General features: G+C 36.9%; 1 protein-coding gene across 13 annotated transcripts in view; it reads right to left on the bottom strand.

The window, feature by feature from the left end:
- Window positions 1-1,493: 1,493 nt before the first annotated feature.
- The window catches only part of TRMT9B (tRNA methyltransferase 9B (putative)), a 122,267-nt gene continuing 101,006 nt past the window's right edge, over window positions 1,494-22,754 (bottom strand). For 11 of the 13 annotated variants that reach the window (XM_074866268.1, XM_074866267.1, XM_074866278.1 and 8 more), the window contains 3 exons: window positions 12,854-13,008; window positions 9,688-9,861; window positions 1,494-6,816 (listed from right to left, as the gene is read on the bottom strand). In XM_074866268.1, the coding sequence (XP_074722369.1) occupies window positions 5,789-6,816; window positions 9,688-9,861; window positions 12,854-13,008 (1,357 nt within the window). In that variant the 3' untranslated portion in view covers window positions 1,494-5,788. Of the gene's footprint in view, window positions 6,817-9,687; window positions 9,862-12,853; window positions 13,009-14,431; window positions 14,489-15,880; window positions 16,058-22,754 lie in introns of those variants that run through there. The other 2 variants (XM_074866274.1, XM_074866277.1) reach the window with 2 other exon arrangements.

The raw sequence follows: 22,754 nt of genomic DNA, 5'->3' as shown, positions 1-22,754 counted from the left end.
GTCAGAGGTAGAATTATGAAAACATCCTGGAAGTATCACAAACAGAGATTTACAGGTAAAAATGAGAAATACATACATATTTGTGGTAATCTGAGGTGCCACTGCTACACTTGTTGTTTGGCTGTATGTCTGAATAGAAAGGAGGTGGACTCAAATGGAGATTCTTTGAGAGGAAATGCTTGGAAAGAAGAAAACAAATTAAATTAGAAATAGAAAGAAACATAAATTAAATAAATAGAAATAGTGGAGCCCTTGATTATTAATCAAGCAAAGAGGGGCTGTGCGATCACATTTATCTGAATGCAGAATACTAAATATATTTACTACTATAGTAGCAAACCAAGTATCTAGTAATTCACTCAAGGCAGATTTTGAAATTTATCTAAGTATCAAAGATGCAGGTAGATGCTTGGTACATTCTTCTACGACATGCACATACCTAATGTATTATGGGGGAGTCTCAGAGCAATCCTTTCGTTACTCTGGATAACATACTTGAATTACTGTACAAATTATAACAGCAAGCCATTGGGATCCATTAACTGCTGAAAATATGCACCTTTTTTTGCCTTAATACTTGTTTAATCTGTCCATACAATCCTTTCCACATACAAATCTTGTACCAGTGCAACTATATTGCTAGAAGAGGTAACTAGGTAAAACAAATGCAACCCCAGATTGTGGGCACAGTTGAGCAAGGTCAAATCCTTTCTTTGCTCTTTTTCCTTAGCTTTTCTCCACACTGTATAAGATTTAATCCATTCCCTCTTCATAAAGAGTACTCCATATCCCCCTGAAATTACATTTGTTACCACCTTATTGTCCAGCCTGTGCTCATAATACTTTCCCATAATCCAAATACTATTAGGTTACATATTTTGTACTACTGGACATGTATTAATACTCATCTGGATAGTGCTTAATTACTACTAGGTCCTTAGTCATTACTATATAATAAATATATCAGTACAATAAGTGATCACTTTAATTGTACAAACACAATAAACAACTACTGCAACTGTAAAAACACTTTAAACACAGTATAGCTGTAACCTCACCAGACAATTGCATAATTCCTTTCTGATTTAAATTGGTGCAAAAAGAACATCGACAATCCCAAAGAAATACTTCAATGTAATTTTATACCACAAAGCTTAGTCCTGTATGACTGTAAATAGATCAGGAGAAGGAAATGTAGCTCTGTAGCAATTAATTCTGCTGACCATCCTGCTTTTCTATCATCAACAGGACATATAGTACTGACGTGGTTAAAAACCACATTTCATCACCTTTATTTACCTAGTTCAAGTGATCACATTTATGGCTAGGTTGGCTATGGTTGTATAAAGCAAAGACAGACTCACTGGCTTCATAGCAAATCACTGTGCTTACCTTCTCTGCATCACATCCATGTGGTCTAACTTACTGAGCAAATTGCACTGACAGAGTCTTCTCAAATCTAACATGCATTAAGAACTTTCCCAGACACAGAGTTTCCAGTGGCTAACATATTTATTAACTAATCTGAAAGCACAGAAGTTCTGTAGGAAATAATATTTTAACCAAGTAGGATATATTTTCTGTCTAATACTAGAGAATAGGTTCCATTTCTGGACAAAAAATTGGTTACAGAGCAGTACCTAAGTATGGTTTTGACCAGCAGATTGGAAGATAAAATCACAGGTAGCTGCCAGAATTCATATACTGTAAGAATAAGAAATGTTGAATTCACAAAAGAGATATACAATTGTATATATTTAACACTGACACACTTCATTTCCCTGGAGTACTAAAGTAGCCACAAATCCAGGAAAAGTGCTGAGCAAGAAAGTGGGTAGACCAATAGATTCAACACAATGTTGATACTAATACAGCCCAGCAGTAACATGAATACAGTCTGATGGAGACATGACACGGCAGAGAGGATACGGGATCAGAGCCATTATTTCTATTCAGAATCAACCCATGTGGTTCACTAAGAATATTCTGCTGGTGGAACATATACAACTCTTTACTCAGCATTTTAAACTGCGCACTTAAGTAACCTGTATACAAATATGTACCAGAAAAAAATCTGCTAGAATATTTACAGCTTTCATTCCTCACCCGTGCTTTTGAAATTCCTACACCATAAGCTTGGAAGAAAGTAAATTAGTCACCATTAGTACCAAAAAAATGATACTTCTGCACTTCTGATATAAACATTTTCATGTGTTAAAAAAAAAGGCAAAATATCATTTATCAAAGATTGCAATTGTATTAGTCCTTCAAAAATAAGTCTGTTCAATTGTATCTTTTTTATTGCAATTGTCCATTTGGATTACAGTCTGTAAGAGTAATAAGGTAGCAGCTTTTGTTTAGCTAGTTCAGACTGACAATGCAATGATCCTAGTAAATTAAATTGCAAAAACCCAGGATATCTTTTCTCATGTAATCAAGACTTCTCCATGTGCCACTTGAAGCTAGATGAGCAGCTTAGGAGCAATCCTAGGCCACTGCAGTCAAAAGCAGGTTTGTTATCAGCATAACTGAGGTGAGAATATTGCCACTTGTCAGACAAGAAATAGAGGAACACTTTTGCCTTTTACCTTCTAACGGTCAGATCTTGCAGTCTGGACATTGCTGAGAGTTTTACCATGCAAGGACAACTGGGTTTTATTTTATTCATTCATTTACTATAGACTTTTCGATGGTATACACCATCTTCTGCTTCTCTGAGCACATTAACTATGTCTGTAAGCTATTAAAGACTGGGATCACATGGATTCTTCTGGAAATTACATTTTGCTTAAGATCGACCTCATCAAAAGAGAAACCAATCAAGAGAGACATCCACCATGCTTTCAGTGAGGTAATCTGGCTTCTTATGAGACAATAAAGCTGTTACAGACCTAGGCAGCCTCCATAGATGAGAGACTGCATACAGGAATAAAGGCTTGCTGTGCAGACCTCACATTCATGACCTCAGCCGACAGATCCCCAGTCAATAAAAATTATGTTACATGGTGATTATACATTCTCAGAGGAAAACTGAATATTTGAAAAGAAAGCGGTTTACCAAACCATCCCCCAGGAATTTATAATGATACAATTCAAACTTGTATGTAATGCAACATAATGGCATCAGCTCAAAACAAGAGAAAATCCAATCCAGAAATAAATAATCGTGAAAAGGATCCCCAGTCAAGAATCTCAAACCAAACAATGCATGGAAAGTCTACAAACACAAAAGCTGTTTAAAGTACCTCAGTGGCTTTGAGGTGACAGCTCTTATTCATAGAGCTGATAGAGCAGCAAGTTTTCACTGGAGGCTCAAACACAGATTTGGCCTCTTGCAAGGATAGTAAATCTCTGTTGTAAAGAGAATGGAAGCCTTTCCTTTCTTAGTTTACCCCAAATCTCATCAGCCTGCTTGACTACACACTCAATACTCCACAGAGAGACTGCAGAAGTGCAGATAACAAATTATAATGTTCCTTCTTCCAGTTAACTAAACCCAGCTGTCAGTTTAAATTCATAAATTTTTACAAATATTTTCATATATGTCTAATAGAGTTTCTGCATGCTGGAGATTAGGGATGAACTTTCAAAACTGGATATAAGTTGATAACCAACTACACTCAAATACAGCTCAGATTCCAGGGGTGCTAAATATCCACTGGCATATCTTATCTGGAAGCAACTGAGTTTTCTTCTAAAATCCTCAAGCTCCTCCAGAAACTCCCAACAAATGAGGCAGGCCTCACTGGTCCAATATGAGCACGTTGCAGATGAAGTGTGGAGCTCAGCACGATCCATGCTGTCTCTGCAGTACGCCAACATGGGCATTTTTGCACTGTGCTTCTCAAACTGAAGCTTCAGGATGCAGCAGGAGCAGCCCCTCATCCATGAGTGGCTGGACCCAGCGATGCAGGGAATATTGTCAGTTTTCTGAAGTATGGCTTGGACACAGCCGAGAACTGCAGACCCAGGCTGTATCAAAAGTAATATTTAGAGTGGAAAAATATTTCAGAAGTCTGAAATGCATGGTTCTTTGACCACGCTTTTATTTTCAAGTGCAAATGGTACAGATCCAGGAAGGATAAAGTACAAGGATCTCAAACTATGAGGAAGACAAAGATGATTGTTCTACAGGCATCACGCCAGTAAATAAATCTATAATACATTACCATGTGGCAATTACTCCTGGGCAGCTACATCTAAAAATACTGAGCACCATCAGGGTTTTCTACTGAACAACTCAAAATCCATCTACTTACACAACATAGAGTGGAGAAGTTTGGTATTTCACTCCTGTTGCTTTGTATTGAAAGTTATTTGCTCACTAATAGGGCAGACATGTTTATTATGTGGGTCTCAAAAACTGCTGTATCAGAAGGGTTGATCTCTGGGGTGAATCTGTGCAGCTCCATTAAAGGTCATAAAATCATACCATCTGAGAAAGCCTAGAAATGGAGTAACTCCATACTAACAAGGCAATTAGCCTATTCTAGTGCTGCTTCTGTTCATAACAATTACAGTTTCATTACTGATCTTCAGAAGCCAGGTACATTTTATCCACAGCACATGTAACTTCACATCATAAGGCTCCCACTGAAAGGGGTGAGATAATATTTGAGCGTAAAGAACTATATGAGGGCAACTGCTACAATCTAGTACAACTGGATAATGATGGGCTACCGTGTTCAGCAAAATTTATGTCTTACAGGGAACAGGAAAGTTGTTTAAGCAATCTATTATCATTTAGGTCTCAAAAGATTCATTTAAACTGCAGAAGACAAGAATTTGTATTTTATATACAAACTGGACCTGTATACTCTTCCTATCTATGTTATTTAACACAACATTTAATATATATTCTCATGGCAGTGAATGAGGAGAGCAAATATGACAGCTGACCAGATATGCACTGGATTTCTATTAATTTTATCTTAGCTTCCCAGCATTATCAAAAAGATATATGTATCATCTCAAGTATTTGGTGTTTTGTAACCTTTACATAATACTGATACTCTCATGAATCCCTCTGACTTCTATATACACATAACCAACAAAAAACTACAAAGGAAATTAAGATAAAGTATTTGTGAGACCTAACGCATAAAACTTAACCTGCACCTAAGAAACAAATTAAATTCTTTTTAAAACAAATGTTCAAAATACTGTTCAAAATTTGTTCTGTTATTTGCTCCCAAATACAAACCTCAAATGAGAGAATATGCAGAGCTTGTTTTGTACATAGTTTTAGCCCATTAACAACTCTACTCCAAACTAAGTAGCACTGGGACCATGCTTGCTCCCAGTTCTGCAGCATGCACTCTAGCAGCACACAATCAAGTACGTTTTAAAATGTACCTATGTCTCTATTTATAGGACTTCAAGAACAGGGAGTAATGATGTGACACATTTACAGCGTCTGAAGAACAAAGCCTAAACTTTCTACTGAGAGGATATTTCTCATAAAAGATGCCCTGATCCTTGTCTTATAAAAAGGTTTTATTTCTCAATAGAAAAGTATATTTAAAAACACAGTTATTTGCTAAAAGCAATATAAAACTCTCCAGTTTTAACTTCATAAAAGTTTAACAAAACAAATATTGTTTACCACGTACATTCCTATATACAGACCTTGCATTAGATAGTTAAATAGGTAGAGAGATAATAACTTGGAAACAAATGGCATACGAGTACATGAGATTCAAACTCCATGTCACACTCCACAATCACAGGAACACAAAGAGCAGCTTAAAATCCTCAGTCACTGGATTCTGCTTTGTTCTCTTTACAGCTATGTTCCTCTTTTCTCTGCAATAATGCACCAGTTTCCATGGTCATAGCAGGAAGAAAGTATCTGAAGCTCAGGCACATTCTCTTCTACCAGAGAGCACAGCTCCCCTTCTCGAAAAACATGATAATAACGCATGAAGGCTTTTGTATCCAACATGGCATCAGTTTGGTCCCCAACAGACACTGCCGAATCCAAAGCAGAGTCAGTGGAGTCAGTTGTTGAAGTTCTTTTCAAAAACTTGCTGGCATTAGACTTACCAGCACCACCTTTATTACAACCGCAGCTGTAGTCCCTGTCTTCCACTGGGCCATTTATAAATGAAGCTTCTTCAGTCTTGCCCTGAGCTACACTTTGGTGTCCTCCATTTAAACTTAAATCCTTCAATGCACCTGTGGCTGGTGACCACTGTGTTTTTTTGAGAGGCAGGCTTTCCACGAACACATCATCATCATCTAAACTTTGTTCTTTTAACAGTGCCCCATGGTGACCTAAATCCAAACTGCAGTGTCGTGAATGTTGAATGGGAACAGTACTGTTTGTCCATTCTCCTTCATTTTTCAGAGGCTTTATTTTGTCAGTTTGCTTTCTCAGGGTTGATTCATCAAGGGATCTGGAGAAAAACCATGAGCGGAAAGATCTTCCTAAAGCACTGTAAAATCTGTTTTCTTCTTCAGAAATTTTCATGCAGCAGGCTCTGGATAAGCAATGGTCTAAATGTTTTGAATCAGTTTCTGGCTGCAGATTGGTTTGGTAGCTGCAATCAGAGATGACTAGCTGTGCAGGGTGTATGTCTTGGCTTTTCACAGCATGCACAAACTCACCCTTATCTGCAGATTGATTCGATTCTGAAAAATGCCGTGAGCACAAGGCCTTGTTCCAAGGAACAAATACGTCTTGTTTCTCAAAGCGACGATTCTTTTGTTCCATAGCCCAAACATAAATCATCATCTGGCCTCCAGGTATCAATACCCTTGCCATTTCCCTTACTGCTTTGATTCTTCTTTGTTTAGTTGAGAAATGATGGATCACTGCAAAAAAGAAAAGGCATGATGTATTGAATATTGGTAAGGACATAGCATTTTCATCTTCAACCTGTTCTACGTGTTTAGTCATTTTAGTTGACATATCCCAAACACCACTCACTGCAAGTCAGCAACGGTGCTGAGTTTATTGGTACCACAGTGCAAGTTTACCCCAGAATGCTCTCTTTTACGTTTATGTTCAATGGATAAAAATAGGAAAATCCTGAAGAAGGAAATTCATCTCATCTCAAAATAGGGATTCAAGAAAAGTCAGGAGTATAAGCTGGAGGTTTCTGTTTCCCTACATCACCCATAAAAGATCATAGCATGACTAGCTTTCACTTAAAACCTGGCCTTTAGGCAAATTAGCTAATATTAAGTTTGACTTTAGTTTTTGGGACACTTTTCAGACTTAGCTTACTGAAAACAGAAAATTTTTTCACCATGTAACAAATATGGAAAAACGTAGTATCAGTAAAAAGATATTCTGTATTTTTATATCAGTGCAGTTTCAAAAGAGCTGGTGAGAAAATTTAAATAAATATTTTCCATAGATTTAGTTTTGTAGAAAGATATTGCCTTTAGAGATTTTTTTGGAGGAGAAAAAAAAAAAAAAAAAGAGAAGTATCTCAGTCTACATTGCATGTCTGAGAATGATCATTTTTTGGTACATTATGTTATGCTACTAAAAAATAAAAAGTCAAATTCAAAATGAAACTATTGATCACTATATTTGAATTTTCTTTCCAGGATAATTTCTACGTTTTCAAATTTCACTGCAGTGTGAACTGAAGATACATTTCAAGATTTCCACACTGTGTCTATCTCCCTATTCACCTGAAGAAATCAATTTTAACAGCCAGAGAATAGCTAAGGCAGATATTTTCTCTCTAAACTCTCAGAACCATTAGCTTGCACTGAGATTGGTCACGTTGGTCACATTGTTCTATATGTCATTGGTACTAGATTTGATTCAGTCAATGACGTAAAGAGGACTGATTCTATAATTTGTTTCAAGTGGACATGGAGCCATCTACTTCTACATGCAAAACATTCAATCTACCCATGTAACAACATATAATAATAGTATATGTTCTTATCTAAAGACATCTCCATACCTGCAGAAAAATGAGATTATATGTGCTGTTTGACAGTAGCCAATTCTACTGTAGAAATAGTGTATTTTCAACACTGCAGTTATGAAAAGTGTGTCCAACTAGCCCTGTCTTTATTCAAAACAATGATTAAATTACCAAGGGGAAGAAATGTAGCTTTTTTACCACAAGCCAAGAAAAACATTCTTGGCAGTTGATATTAAGTAGGCCCTCACAAGCAGCTGAGAACACAAGATAGCAAACTCTGTGAAGAGTTCCCCAGTCTATAAGGTCAGTGTTTGTTTCCAGGTCCTCCTGACTCTTGTCAATATTTTCTCAAACTTTGAAAAAAAAAAAAAAATGCTATTTCAATTTCTTGAACAAGAAGGGAAGAAAGGAACTGATATTTCTCTCATACTGGAGTTAGGCCATATATCACCACAGAACCTCCTGCAAAATAATATCAAAACTGACAGAGACAGAATAAGCATGTGAGCTTAATTCATCAGAAAGAAGTGCCAATCAATCAACAGAATCTGTGCAAGCTCTATCTAAACAATTCATTTCATGGGTTAAATATTCTTCATGGTTAAAATTATATAATCACTCTTGTGGTTCTGCAGAAATATAAATTCTATAAACAGGATACCAGCAAAGCCAAGAAGAGTGTTTGACTATGTACATAAATACTCGCTATTCACTGGAACGGGTTGAAAAACACTTTATTTAGAATTAGATGGACACAGGCATACCATGTCTCTATTCAAGAGGGATTAAAGTCCATTATTGTCAAATGTACAGAAATACCATGTGAACTTTTAATCTTGTCAGGCCTGTATAAACATTAGATAGGTACACTATCCTTCAAAGTCAGCTGATCCAATAGCACTGAAATTATGCTACAGGACCTGAAATGTGGATAGGGCTCACTGGTTAACTAACCAACATGAAAGCAAAGTAAGATAAATACTGCTTGCATATTAGTCACCCTTTCTTTCACCCTGCATATGTGAAAAATGCTTTTAAAGATACATTTCTATCATATTTCAAGTAGTGTGTTGATTGCCACCAATAATAATTATCACACTTTATATTTTTGCTGATACACTGAAACAGCCTGAAAGAACCTCAAGCAAGAGTAGAGCTAAAAATGTAGACTGTAACTGGGTACTCTAACTATTCCTCATCTACCCTTTTCCACTTTATACTTCTCAAATTATGAGTAATATTTTCAAAAAGAGAGGTCAGAGGAGTTAAGATGCTGAGATGCTTCACTCATTTTAGACAACACGCACTTGAATGGCTCTAAGTTCTTATTTCATGACTATTCTTAGATAAATTTGAATTCATAACATAATAATTAACATGAGTTTCAAGTTCTGCTATGGAGAAAGCAGGTTTTCATTTCAATGCATTTGTTGGTCAAAACAGATCCTAACAAGGAACCAAGAGTTTATCTTGACCACCTAATCTGTTTAAACTTTGAGCAGCCATGTTTATACTAGTTTTTTCTTGTTTAAAATGCATGCTGGAAGGAAATCTTTTCTCCACAGGGTGAATAAGACCACATATAAACAAACAAAAGATCCACATACTTCCCTGGTCAACAGTGCAATGGAACTAATATTTTTTTTCATGTTTACTGCATTCATTTCAGTAATATTTGATGTGATTCTAAGGTAATTGTTTCAAAACATTTAACTGAAATGAAGACACAAGGAAAGAAAAGGATCTCCCAAAATTCTCATTTGCTGTTGGCCAGAATGCATGTATGTTGTCTTACCTCCAATGGAAATGACTGCATTGAAGCACTGGTCCCTAAAGGGAAGGTTAAGGTTGTCACATACCAGAACTTCATCATCTTTCTTCCTTGCAATCTCTACCAATGGCCCACAGTAATCACAGCCAAGATTATACACCTGACTGTTGACACTGAGATACTTTCCAGTTCCACAACCTAAAGAAAAAACCACTAGATTAGAAGTCATATGTTTCAAACATTTGCTATCCCTCCCAAAGCAGTGAAAATAATGGGAGGGCTTTCCTAGTTCTAAGGTTTCCAGGAAAACAAAATGAGGGCTTGCTCCTACTAGCTTAACTGCTGCAGGGTTCATTTGGACTGTTTGAAATTATATGTTCACACCATTAGGAGTGTAACAGCACCAACATCACCAACAAAAATACTCATTACACAGCCCCGTGTAATAGCAGGTTATGTGTATTTCTTTGGGGAACAGGGGTAAGTGCAGGTGGGAGGGGGAAAGACTGGTCATCTCCAGCCACTATTGCATATCTTAGAGCAAAAAAACCCAACCATGCTGCTTCAGACTGAGCCTTTATATAGCCTGGTATCCTGTTTCCAATGATAAGCATAAATGGGCACCCAGGAAAGAGTAAGCATTATGAGCCTTTTCCTCAATACCTTTCCAGCTTACAACTACTTTCTGTTCAGGGGATTGATTTCCTGAAGACAGTGTGTTTTGTCTTTTTAGTGACCTGCAACAGATCTCCAAGTCCTTCCCCAGTCTTTGCTAAACCCCACACAGTACCTCCCCACTGCATCCCATTTCTCTCCAAGAAATCCTAAACCACAGATGCCACTGACACAAGTCAGAGAGGAAAATTTTTACTTCAGATACAAACTTGAAAATAACCATGAATCATAAAATTCCTGACATGTCGCTGGCATGACCTCTTTCTGTCTTTGTGCCAATGCATTATAACACTGCAATGTAACAATGTAATGAACTGTTCCAGAACGTCTTCCACCTAAAAGTATGTCTTCTCAAGGACTGTGCTGTACTAAATTGAAATCTTTCAGAGTGTTCTTCAATACTGTATGCATAACAGGCACTTTTCAAAATTAGATTAGGAAACATTCACTGCAGTTATGGGTCAGTAGTGAAGAATAATTTCTGAAACTTGACAGCCAAGCAACAGGGTAGCAGCTTGGCGAAAAGAACCATCTCACTATTGGTAATTCAATTTAAAGGCCTGGAGTTATCTTTAGAAACATCACTGTTTCTTGCAGCACTGCTGCTCTCGTTGCTGTTAATGTGCACCATTATCTAGACAGCCAGCACAGGAACTGTCGGAGAACAGCACAACACTTCAGTGGTGAAAAAGGAGCATATTTCTAAAGCAAAAAGCAAGCACTATCCTTTGAAGTAACACTTGAGATAAATAGAAAAGAATATTGTTAATGCAGTTCAAGGAATATATGCAATAAAACATAAAGCTCTGCGTGTTAGCATAAGTTTTAAAATCAGTATAAGGTATTATTGGTTACTGTGTTTGCAGAAGGAACACAGTCAAACATACATTCATTTAGAAGATTCAGTTGCTTAATACATGGCTTTTGGTGGAGTGCTTTTTAATCACAGTGAGTTTTTGGAAGTATACGGTCTTCTGTGGAACAAAACTAAATAGTGACAACACTCTCAGTACTCTAAAAATCTTCACTTTAAATGAGTCATCAGGAAGTGGATTCCTTCACAAAGCTGTTAACAATGGCCATGATATTGTCATTTATTTTGATGAATGAACAATAATAAGGCAATTAGACAAAACTATATTTTATTCTGCTACCACTACCATGCTTCATGTAAACGTAGCAAACAACATTTTTTTAATAAAAGGTGGTATTAAACAGAAAGGGAAATTATCAATTGAACATCTCATTTTGAAAGTTTTGGTGCCACTAGGCAACCCTCCTCACAAAATACATACCAAAAATAAACGCAATAGTCAGATTCCTGTAGATCTTATTAAACCTCATAAAAGGAGGTACCTTCTGTGCCTTCATGGGAATATTCTTATTGTCAGCTGTAAGTATCTACCTCCTCTCCAGATGTATCACATGCATGTAAATAATTTCAGCTGAAACTGTAACAGGGTGGTCTTAAGCTTTCAGCAACTACTGTGATGCCTGCTGATAAAGCCTCAAAGAACTTCAGTTAAGCTTCAAATTATGGGTATTGAGGTGACAAAAAACTTTGGCTGAGAATACCATGTTAAACTGACTGTTGAATGAGTCTATGCCATAGAATATTTCCTGAGATTATTAGTGAAAATGAGGCAGACATATAAAAGAAAATACATATTCAAAATAACAGCAATCAAGTATTTTTGGAGAACTGCTCAACAGCAGCAAGATAATTATATATTATCTTTTGATTATGGCCTACAACATCTTCAAAGAATGGTGTTCTCTGATAGAATAAGACAGATGCATAATTTATTGTGTACATTTATTACGTTTTGCTGCGTAAAAGCATTTGATTAGTCTAAACAGTGAGGAGAATCCAGTGGTGCAAAGGAGCATCTTGTTTGCAATGATGTGCTGTATAGCACTGAATTCATAACACAAACACAAAGCAAACACACCAGGATATGCAAACCTGTAAAAAGTCTGGAGGTGCAACAGAAAATCAAGATATAAATTGAACATGTAGGGAAGACAAGGCCATAGCAGGAAAATGAGTTTCAGTGTCTGTATTAAGGATCACAGGGACATTCTCTTTTTTTTTTTTTAAAACAGTGAGGAGTTTTAGAACAAATGAAAAGCATTAAATTGCAGACCAGCAATACTTATAACCAAGAGATCTAAAGAAATGAAATATGAAATAATTGAGCCATTAACACCATTTTTTAAAAAGAACACCAAGGGAATGACAGACCACTAAATCCGTGAGAAAACTGGTAGATTAAGGCTTAGCTCAATCAAAGTAAGGCAAAAATCATATTTATTGGTTACCTGATACACTGTCAAGGAAATAAACCAAGTGGTATATGGGATCTAATATGAGTTTTGAAACAATTTTCAAACAATCTTTAAAAGAAATTTAAATTACTTTAAAAAACAATTGCTCCGAAGGATACATATGATTAACATATAAACTAATAAAGTCTATAGACAATCTTTCACAACACCCCAAGAAATGGCTTACCTATGTCAGCAACAAGACTGCCAGGCTTTTGCTCCAGCAGGAAGTTTCGAACACGAGGCCATGCTTTGCTCTGCAGATCATTAAAGTAGGCAGCTGTATTTTCATACACACTATGCACGTGCTGTTTTTCTAGCTGGGTAGCCTCATGTTCCATCCTGAAAACATAATGAAGAAAGATTATGTACAACAAAACACAAACTGTTGTAGACTTTACATTTTATAGACATGCATAATTCAGGACCTTGTAAGTTTACATTCATAAAATCATTACGCCCATCAACAGCCATCATATTTATAAAATGGTCTTTACTCAAAGGATCTGATTTTATTTCATGAAAGTCAAGAAACAATTTGAATGTATCATCTTGCCTGAGGAGCATTATATAACTGCATGTGCCTATCCAATAATATGCAATAATATGCACATGCACTAAGTTCCCCAATGTAGTAAAAGCTTATCTGGTGCAAAACGGAGCCTGTATGCAGCAAGAGTGCAGACTGATTAGGTACAGGAAGTTAAGAACAGACTTTCCAGTTATAGCTAAGGTGAGTAGGTAAGCAAACTATTAGTATATGTTATTTGAAATACAGCCTGGACCCTGAAACCAAAGCCCCTAAATCATGCATAAATTATTTGTGGTTTATCTACCCTCTAGAAGTGATGAGTTGGTTGAAATTTTTCAGCAACAAAACCAGGATTCCCCTGCTCCCACTCCACTGTCTTCATTTCTTAGCAAAGTATTCAGTTTAATGATTCACTTGAATAGTGGTATCTTCTTAGACTCCTAAGCTCATGTAAAACACCAAGTGGATGCAGACATTGAATCCCTCGATACAGAATCTTACATCTTCCTTAAGATTTTCTCTCATCCAAGCACCAATCAGGTCAGACTCTAATATCCGATAGAGGCTGATGAGATTACATTTGAAAGTGTTAAGGCATTCTTCAGACTAATTCAAACTGCCTGTTTTTTTGGGAAACATTCCTTCCCATTATTAAAACAGAACTTATTTAATTGTCCAAGTAGTCAGCAGAGATTAAAGCCTGTTTCCAAAATTATCCCAAGAAACTAAGCAATATATTATCAAGATTAAATTAGAAAAGTGACTCCTTTGCTGCATTTGAAAATTTCAGAAGCAAAGACTTCAAGCACACTACAAGTTCTTCTTTTGTTTTCCTTGATTTTCAAATAATACACATTTTGGACTCATAATAAAAATGTTTCTTTCTGCCACTTTTACTGTTGAAATAACTTAATATGAGAAAAAAATTAAAATATTACATATAATAACAAATAATGTGAACTCTTCAAAACACCTGTCCTACAAGCACAATCTTTTTAATTTAGAAAATGGGAGTTAAACCCAGTGACTGAAAAAAAATAATTCATGTATTTCAAGTTAAGTGTGAGTGCTCACAAGAACAGTATATAGGACTTGAACCAGTTCACTAGTTTTAAATACTCTGCTATGTAAGAGGTGGGGCCAAATTGTTACAATTGTTAGTCTATTCTGGCCTTAGTATCTATGAATATATCTATTCAAAACATTTATGCTCAACATTTTCACAATCCTTACTTTCTTTTTTTCTGGCACGATCCACAATTTTCTTTTATGATGCATTACCTTTTACTAGCTGAAAAAAAAATTATATATATATACATAAAATTCACTAGCAGTATAGTAAATTCCTAGTAGGCGCATTTTCAGTGTCATCTTGAAGAGTGGAAAATTATAACAGACTGAACAACAGAAGTAGACAGTATTGAAACACAAACTTGAAATATTACATGTGCCAGAAGTTACTCAATCAGAACTTTTCTCAGAATGCCATTTCAAGTTATGTTGTCAAATAGGATGGGTTAGTTGCAGTAATTTCAAATAATTATTCCTTAGAGTCAAAAGCCCATTCTTTTTTTCTTATTTGACCCTTAAATAAAACAAATTGGGTGTTTCATGTCTTCAGCTATCTTTCTTCTCTGCCTCAAAACATACTCTATTTTGTGGTTCAACTGTCTAGAAATCCTCTATTTATAAGTAGAAATTCCAAAGACTAACAATCATTTATTTTCCTTTGTCATCTGATATGCTCCTTGCTCTAGTTTATATTTCATGTTTGGTTACTAAGTGGTTCAGTATTTCCAAGTGTTTTTATCTTTCCACTTGAAGCTCTTTGTTCAATCTTTGCAGTTCTTAAAAAAAAAATCCTGAGAATGTTTTCAATCGTTCATACTGAATTCCAAGTGCTTCAGAAATTTCAGTTTATGCCAACTACAGAAGTAGCTGTCTGAACTGAAGGTTAATTTGAATATTTTAAATAAACACAAAAGCCAACTTGGACTTGATTTAGAGATGGTAAGAATTTTCCCATTGATACAATGCTATATTATACTTTCCCTAAAAGGTCTTTATTGAATTCCAATGTAGGCTGAAATTTGGCTTAGTTTCCTACTGAATCACAAGATTATTAAGTTTTTCCTTTAACTTTCTCATTCACTGGGACTGGGACTGAGCCTTCTGCTATACAGGACATGCTAGAGACTTCCAGGTATTATAACACTGCATTAGAGGTTATTATTTTTACATATACTTAATAGACATTATCAAGATAACAATTTGGCTATAATCCTAGAATAACACTAGTCTACCAAAATACAAATTATTTCATTTACCATTTCATTACAATTTTTTATCTTGTAAATTGTTTATATTTTATGTAAAAATTATTTCTATTTTTATGTTTATATTTTGTAGATAATTAAGTCACATGATGAAATTAGACTTGACTTTCCAGTCAAGATCCATAACACTATCAGGTTTTACTTTGCAGCACAGCAGGGAAATGTCCTAGTAATAAACCTCTTTGTTTCAATGTTTACGAAAGGCAAGAAAACTGTGGAGTCTGACTGGACCTGCAGCTGTATCCATTTCATGTAAGTCTAATGTCACTGAAAACATCAGAAACTTATAACTATGTAACTTTACAAGCAAAACCAATAATTACAACTTTTTTTGCCTTGAAAGTACCGGACAGTGTCTCTGTTGCACATAAATTGTAGAAAATGTTCAGTTCATCCAACTTCTGGATTGTAACTTCCAGGATAATTTCAGTCTGTTTTGCAAAGGAGATAATGAAAATCCAAGATGTCCAGAAATCCCACAGCTTCAGCATCTGCTCCAGTTCTCATTTAAGTTACCTGGAAGCTGTCCGATAAGTGATCAAAGAGGAGAAGAAAAGCAGAAGGTGGTAATTAGGGACACACTTTCCCCATGCTCAATTCTTTTCTTGTGCAGTAGCTTATGCTCCTGTCAAAGGGTTCACGCAGAGACTTGGTGCAGAGTGGGAAGCGTGCAGTAAATTGGCACCCAGCTGTTCAGTCACTCTGCAGCAAGTCTTGACAAGTCCCCAAAATGTGGATGCAGCTTAAGAAATGTGAGACTTGTGCAAACAAGCAGTTTGGGTAACAGATGAAGAGCAGGATTCTCTTCCTCTTCAAGTGCTTCCTGGTCATCCAGGTTCATTCATGAGACTGCAACAGGCCCTTGCTCCAGCTGATCTATGAAGTAAGAAAACTGGATAAAAGTTGTAGTGCCATTTCTGTTGAACTTGCAGGGAAATGGATCACCAGTCCATCACATGTAACTGTGGTATACGAACAAAACTATTTGAAAGTTAAATAGGTTATAGTCCATTGATTCTTTCCTGCATTGCTGCTTTCCTTCTTTATCAAAAAAAACAAACCAAAACAAAAAAAACCAAAAACCCACAAAATAAAAAATAAACTAGAAAATTACAGCTTTCCAGGAGGTAGAAGGAATTGCACAAACATATGATATCACATATTTTCATAGATACACATCTCGCTAAAAGTTCCCTGACTCCAAGGTAATCTAATTTCTTCCTTTTCCATTGACATTTTGAAGCCTTTTAGATAATTAGCTTTTCAAGGATACTGCTTTAAGGAAAAGTCATGTTACTTGGACATTTTCTATCATCGCTGAAGTAATAAATATATTTAAACACGTGACCTTGAAATGACAACAACCAAAAATTAATAATCCTAGTTTCCAACATTTTAAAAAGTCAGGATTGTTTTTATTTGGACTTTTTTCTTCCCCAGACTTTTTTTGGCTTGTTTTTGAAAGTGTCTGACTTGCAATTTTGTCTAACTGTATTAAATACTTTATCCTCAAATGGACAAAACAGTTGCTGGCTCCCAGATGCATGGGGGCATTGAACAGCAGGAGGTAGTGTTCAGTCCAAAAACTCTGCCTCTACCACAGCCTACCCAAAGCTTTCCACACCTTCCTGCAGTTCATCTGAATCCCTTGCAGCACTCCTCATCCACCTCAAGTTATCTCTCCCATTCACCTAAGATTTTCACATCTTCCTCCATCTACTTTCACATGTGCTAAATCACCACCACTATTTTAATCTAATACTGTGAAGTCTTGACCTGGATCATGTTCAGTTCCTCCTTGCCTCTATTTCCAGGCCAGTCACAATACCCAGAATACATTCCAAACTTTTTGTCAATGGCCTCTTGGAAGCACCCTGTGATTTTCACAGTAGTCATCAAATCCTGCAGTGCTCCTATTTGTCTTCAAATCAATTGTTCTTGATTAATTTGAAGCACAGGCTTTCCTTTTGTCTTCTCTCTTGCAACTGCCTATTTTCTCTAACCCTTTGATGAGCAGCAGGAATTTACTCAACTCAGTTTGAGAGTCAGACATGCAAGATTTCAGTCTATTAATGAGGGCCCCTCTCAGTTACACTCTTCACGTGTTGATGGGAATTCTAAATCCCATTTTGAATTAGAAGAACTCCTACTTCAAAGATCTAGGAAATTCAGCATAGTTGTGTCCATGTTGCTACAGCAACATAAATCTTGGGTTACGCATGCAACTCCAGCTATGGATGCGATAACCTAATTAATCACTGGCCTTAAATCAAACAGTATAAACCATAAGAGCCAGGTCTACGTCCCACAATACCCTGTTCTCAAGCAATAACATGTGCAGCTGTAGCTGATACTGACAGTGAGGTAAAAAGTCAGGTAGTCCAATTTGCGTTCTCTCCCTTCATCTACAGAAGAGGGAGAACTATCTATACAGTGAGCAACACCTTCAGGTTCCTTCCAGTTTGCTTCATACTTACCCATCTTTTCACTGAAATATAAGTAGCTATGGAAAGCTAAGTGTACAGCCCTAAAGGTCACCTATAGTGCATAGCCCTTTTTCCCAAGCAAATACAAAAATGCATTTAATCTCCAACTACAAAACCTCATTGCAGCCCTTCTCAAAACCAGACCTAAAATGTCTTTATCAGAACTTTGCTTACCCTTGGCATTGAATTTATATATTTAGTAACAACCTCCATTCTGATTGACAGTGCTTTCTCATCTCATTAATGAAGGCAACAAATAGGAGCGTGATGACATACTAAATTGCTTCCAAATATGAATCATTATGTAAAACAGCTTTATTAGTAAATAAAGGATAATGAAACAAAATAATAGGAATCCTGTCGTGAATAGTTAAACTAGCTGCAATGAAAGTTTAGCAAAATGAGATTATTTGCTTACATAAGGCTAACAACTCTGGTAATTAATTTCACCCATGCATGAACTCTTATAATCCCATGAAGACGCACAGCCTGAAATCAGAGCAAGGGGAACTCTGTGCAGCATATCTAAAACCTTATTGAGCTGAAGTCCTATTCAGGACCCTTCCTCCAGTAAAATTTGGGAAATTCTGAAGTGAAAAGAATCATTGTGAGCTGAAATGTTCACTGTGAACCTAGCATTTTAAAGTAATGTATTGAAATAAAGTCACTATTATTGTATTTTTTCTTACTGAAAAATAGAGCAAACCTTGCCCTAATGAAAGACTGAAAGCACTGAGGCTGTTCTTTCAAGATCTCGGACTAAATAAGTTTATGGTTCAAGCTCTAGTTACTCAAAATGGCAACCATTAACCATCACATTCATTTTGCTAGCTTTATTTTCCAGTCCAGGCAAAACCTAGTACTGTTGACTGCACATTCTTGGATCAGTTAATCATTTATTATTCCCTCTGCTGTTTTGCATTTAGGATCTTAAGTCTATGTAGTTGAAATGTTGCACTGTAAACAGATCTATTTCACCAAGTACATAAACTCCATTCTGTAGGTAGATCATATTGTGCTAAGATGACAGTGCTGCATAAACACAGACCCTTTGACATTAAAAACCACAGAAAAGAGCATACTCATGCCAAAGTTGCACAGTCCCTTCAAGTGTCTGTTCATCTCTACTATCACATCAAAACTCCTAACTTAGCTTCCAGCAAAGTGGGTCCCTTCCTACTGGGGTCCCACACAGTCAAAAATCCCTGCAGCTAGATATGCATGGATGTGCACCTTCAGATCCTGTACAGATACACTGTACAGACATTAGAAGAGAAGGGAGAACTAGGAAAAATTTGGTCTACTAAGCAGAAAAAAAAAATCCAAAAATAAGTGGTGCTGAGTGTCTAGGGTTTTTTGTTCTTCACTATTCATGTTAATTGTCACCAGGCAGCCAATACATCAGTGACAAAGAGAAAAGAACTTAGGATGGAATAGGAAAGAGTAGGTTGGGGCTTTTTAAGTTCAGAGTTTTCAAAACAAGTAGACTAATAAACAGTACTTATGGAACCAGTCTCAGATTAGCCAGTCTCAGACCCAGCAGAAATTAAAGAGAAACTAAGGAGAAATTAAATTTGAGAAACTATGGGCAACAGGTACAGTTCCCAGTCTCACAATATTCTCATAAACAAATTAGGGACAGTTGATTTAGATGAAATTGCAGAAGTTGGTACTGTGCGGAAGAGAATATTTAGAGTGTAGTTATCAAAACTTCACTATCACAATGGAAGGATACCCTGAGAAAATTTGTTCGGGAGTCTGTTTTGGATACTCCTTGGTGATTTCTTTGCATGACGGATTAGAGAGTAGCATTACACCTGCAGACAGACTGAACTGACAAGGGTTCAAACACACTGGATGATGGTATTAGAATTCAAGTGTGTTGACAGATTGAAAAAGACAAAAGCAAAGCATTTCATTTAGATAAGAATAACCAATTGCGTAAATAAAGGCTGAGGGAGGCAGGATGGGATGACTGGCAGCAGTTCCACAGAAGTGGATCTGGGTGCTATAACATTTCACAGACTTAACACCATACATGCTATGGTGTTATGGTGGCTTTTGCAACATTTTGTTGCAAAAAATGAATACCAGCACACAGAAATAGGGCAGATATTTGCAAGTTACATAAAACTGTCCTTCTACTACAGTCGGCACTGCTGATATATCAGTTTGACTATTACATCTGATTTCAAGAAAAAACGATGTAGACCCACTGGAAATACTACAGAAGAGAACAATCATGATTAGAGATCATTGCAAATCTCTAAGAGATCAGAAATCAAGTAAATCTCTGGGAAAGATGTTAGTTTCTTGGATGGATCTTGTCCTCTCAGGAAGATACAGGTAAGACATTTTAAAAACAAGGAGGACAGAAAAGCATTGGAAACAATTCTGGAGTGGGAGTCTCCGCCGATGGGGTCTTAAAAACATAAGTTAGTTAAGCACCTGTCAGGAAACGCACTGATGTAATTGATGTGGCTTTAGGGGAGAGAGAGATGATGCCCCAACATGTAGCCTTGTGACTCTGTGTGTCTGTGAAGAATAAACCTTTAATTTTTCAAGTTATAAGCAAGATTTCAGTGACCTGCTGTATAAAAAAATGAAAATTAAATGCTGAAAGGCTGCTTCATAGTATTTATTACTCTTTAACATAGGGGTTGTTTCTCCAACTAGATTAGTGCAGATATTAAACTAATTTCCTCCTGAGCTTCAGCAGGTTTTGTTTGTTTCCTAAGAGCCCTGAATCAGTATCAAAAAGCCTCTGGCTGTGCTACTCTATTCAAAAGCTTTAAATGTAGCTCTTTTCCTCCTTGGTCACTGTATCTCTCAAACACTTGTAAACAGTTGTCTTCTCTCCTTATTTGCCAGCAGTTAACCAAGCACTAAATATTTAGTACTTTTTATCCTCCCTGATGAATCAATCTAGGTGTTCTTTTACAAGTATTACTGTCATTCTCTGTACCCTCTCCATATGTCTGCATTCTTCGTGTCAAACTATACTCATAGGAATATTTGTTTTCTTAATATCATCCTAAAATTCTGGAATTACACCTTTCTAAATTCCTTTTGTTTCCTCACACTCTGGGTTTGCATTTAAAGTACTATTTCCAGATGGATTAGTTTTAATTTATGCAGCATAATTCTCCTTTTTTTCCTGCCCATAGAGCTCATCACTGTTGGCACTTACATTGTACTTGGTGCTATATACAAAGCTTCCCCAATTAAAACCATCTACAAACTGACCTAAGGCATTCAATTACTCATAAATACATCTTATGCTGAAATGTAGTATCTTAGTGACAGGAAGATAAGCAGCACGTTACCAAATAGGGTCCCAAATCAAAGCTGTCAATGGCTACCTTTGATCCCAAGACTAAACACAAAATATTGCACAATCAATTACAGCAATTACAGAACTAAGTGGATTCTCTTGATACCTTTAATGAACTACTCTTGATTATCATGTTTATTATAACTGAACATGTAATTTCCTATCTTAAAATATTCACATACAAATGTATTCAGTGTTCAGTATACTCTCCAAATACAGTTTCAAAAGAAGAACAAGTCTTGTGACACACAGTATTAGGTATTAAGTTATCCTCAGCAGATGACCATTGGAATGAGAGCAAAAAAAGTATCACAAAACTCAAAAATCTGACTGCTTAGCTTTTATTTTTTTGTAATTGTTAGTCATAAGAAGTCATATATTTATATTTTCTTTCTTGAAAAAGAAAAGGTGTCTTACATGTCTTTGAGGTTACTGCTCAAAGTCAAAAGGTTATCTTCAGGTACTATCATAGAATCACAGAATGGTTTGGGTTGGAAGGGACCCTAAAGACCATCTAGTTCCAACCCCCCTGCCATGGGCAGGGACACCTTCCACTAGACCAGGTTGCTCAAAGCCCCGTCCAACCTGGCCTTGAACACTTCCAGGGAGGGGGCAGCCACAACTTCTCTGGGCAACCTGTGCCAGTGTCTCACCACCCTCACAGTAAAGAATTTCCTCCTTGAATCTAATCTAAATCTACCTCCTTTCAGTGTAAAACCATTACCCCTCATCCTATCACTACACTCCCTGATCAAGAGTCCCTCCCCATGTTTCCTGTAGCCCCCTTTAAGTACTGGAAGGCCGCTATAAGGTCTCCCTGGAGCCTCCTGCTCTCCAGGCTGAACAACCCCAACTCTCTCAGCCTGTCCTCATAAGGGAGGTGCCCCAGCCCCCTGATCATCTTTGTGGGCTCCTCTGGACCCGCTCAAGCAGGTCCATGTCCTTCTTATGTTGGGGGCCCCAGAGCTGGACAGAGTGCTGCAGGTGGGGTCTCATGAGAGCAGAGTAGATGGGGAGAATCACCTCCCTCGATCTGCTGGCCACACTTCTTTTGATGCAGCCCAGAATACGGTTGGCTTTCTGGGCTGCGAGTGCACACTGTTGTCTCATATTCAGTTTTTCATCCACCAATATCAGGGCTGCTCTCAATCCACTCATCACCCAGCCTGTATCTGTGCTTGGGATTGCCCTGACCCATGTGCAGAACCTTGCACTTGGCGTTGTTGAACTTCATGAGGTTTGCACAGGCCCACCTCTCAAGCTTGTCAAGGTCCCTCTGGATGACATCCCTTCTATCCAGTGTGTCACTGAAAGATTGTTTCATTTTAAATGCTTTATAGTATGAGTGATACCTTTTTATATAACTTTATATTTCTAAGCCCTCTATTTTAGGGCAAAGA

The sequence above is a fragment of the Strix uralensis genome, chromosome 4, assembly GCF_047716275.1.
Source record: "Strix uralensis isolate ZFMK-TIS-50842 chromosome 4, bStrUra1, whole genome shotgun sequence".
In the NCBI taxonomy this organism is placed as follows: Eukaryota; Metazoa; Chordata; class Aves; order Strigiformes; family Strigidae; genus Strix; species Strix uralensis.
This window is presented reverse-complemented; position numbering and strand designations above follow the sequence as displayed.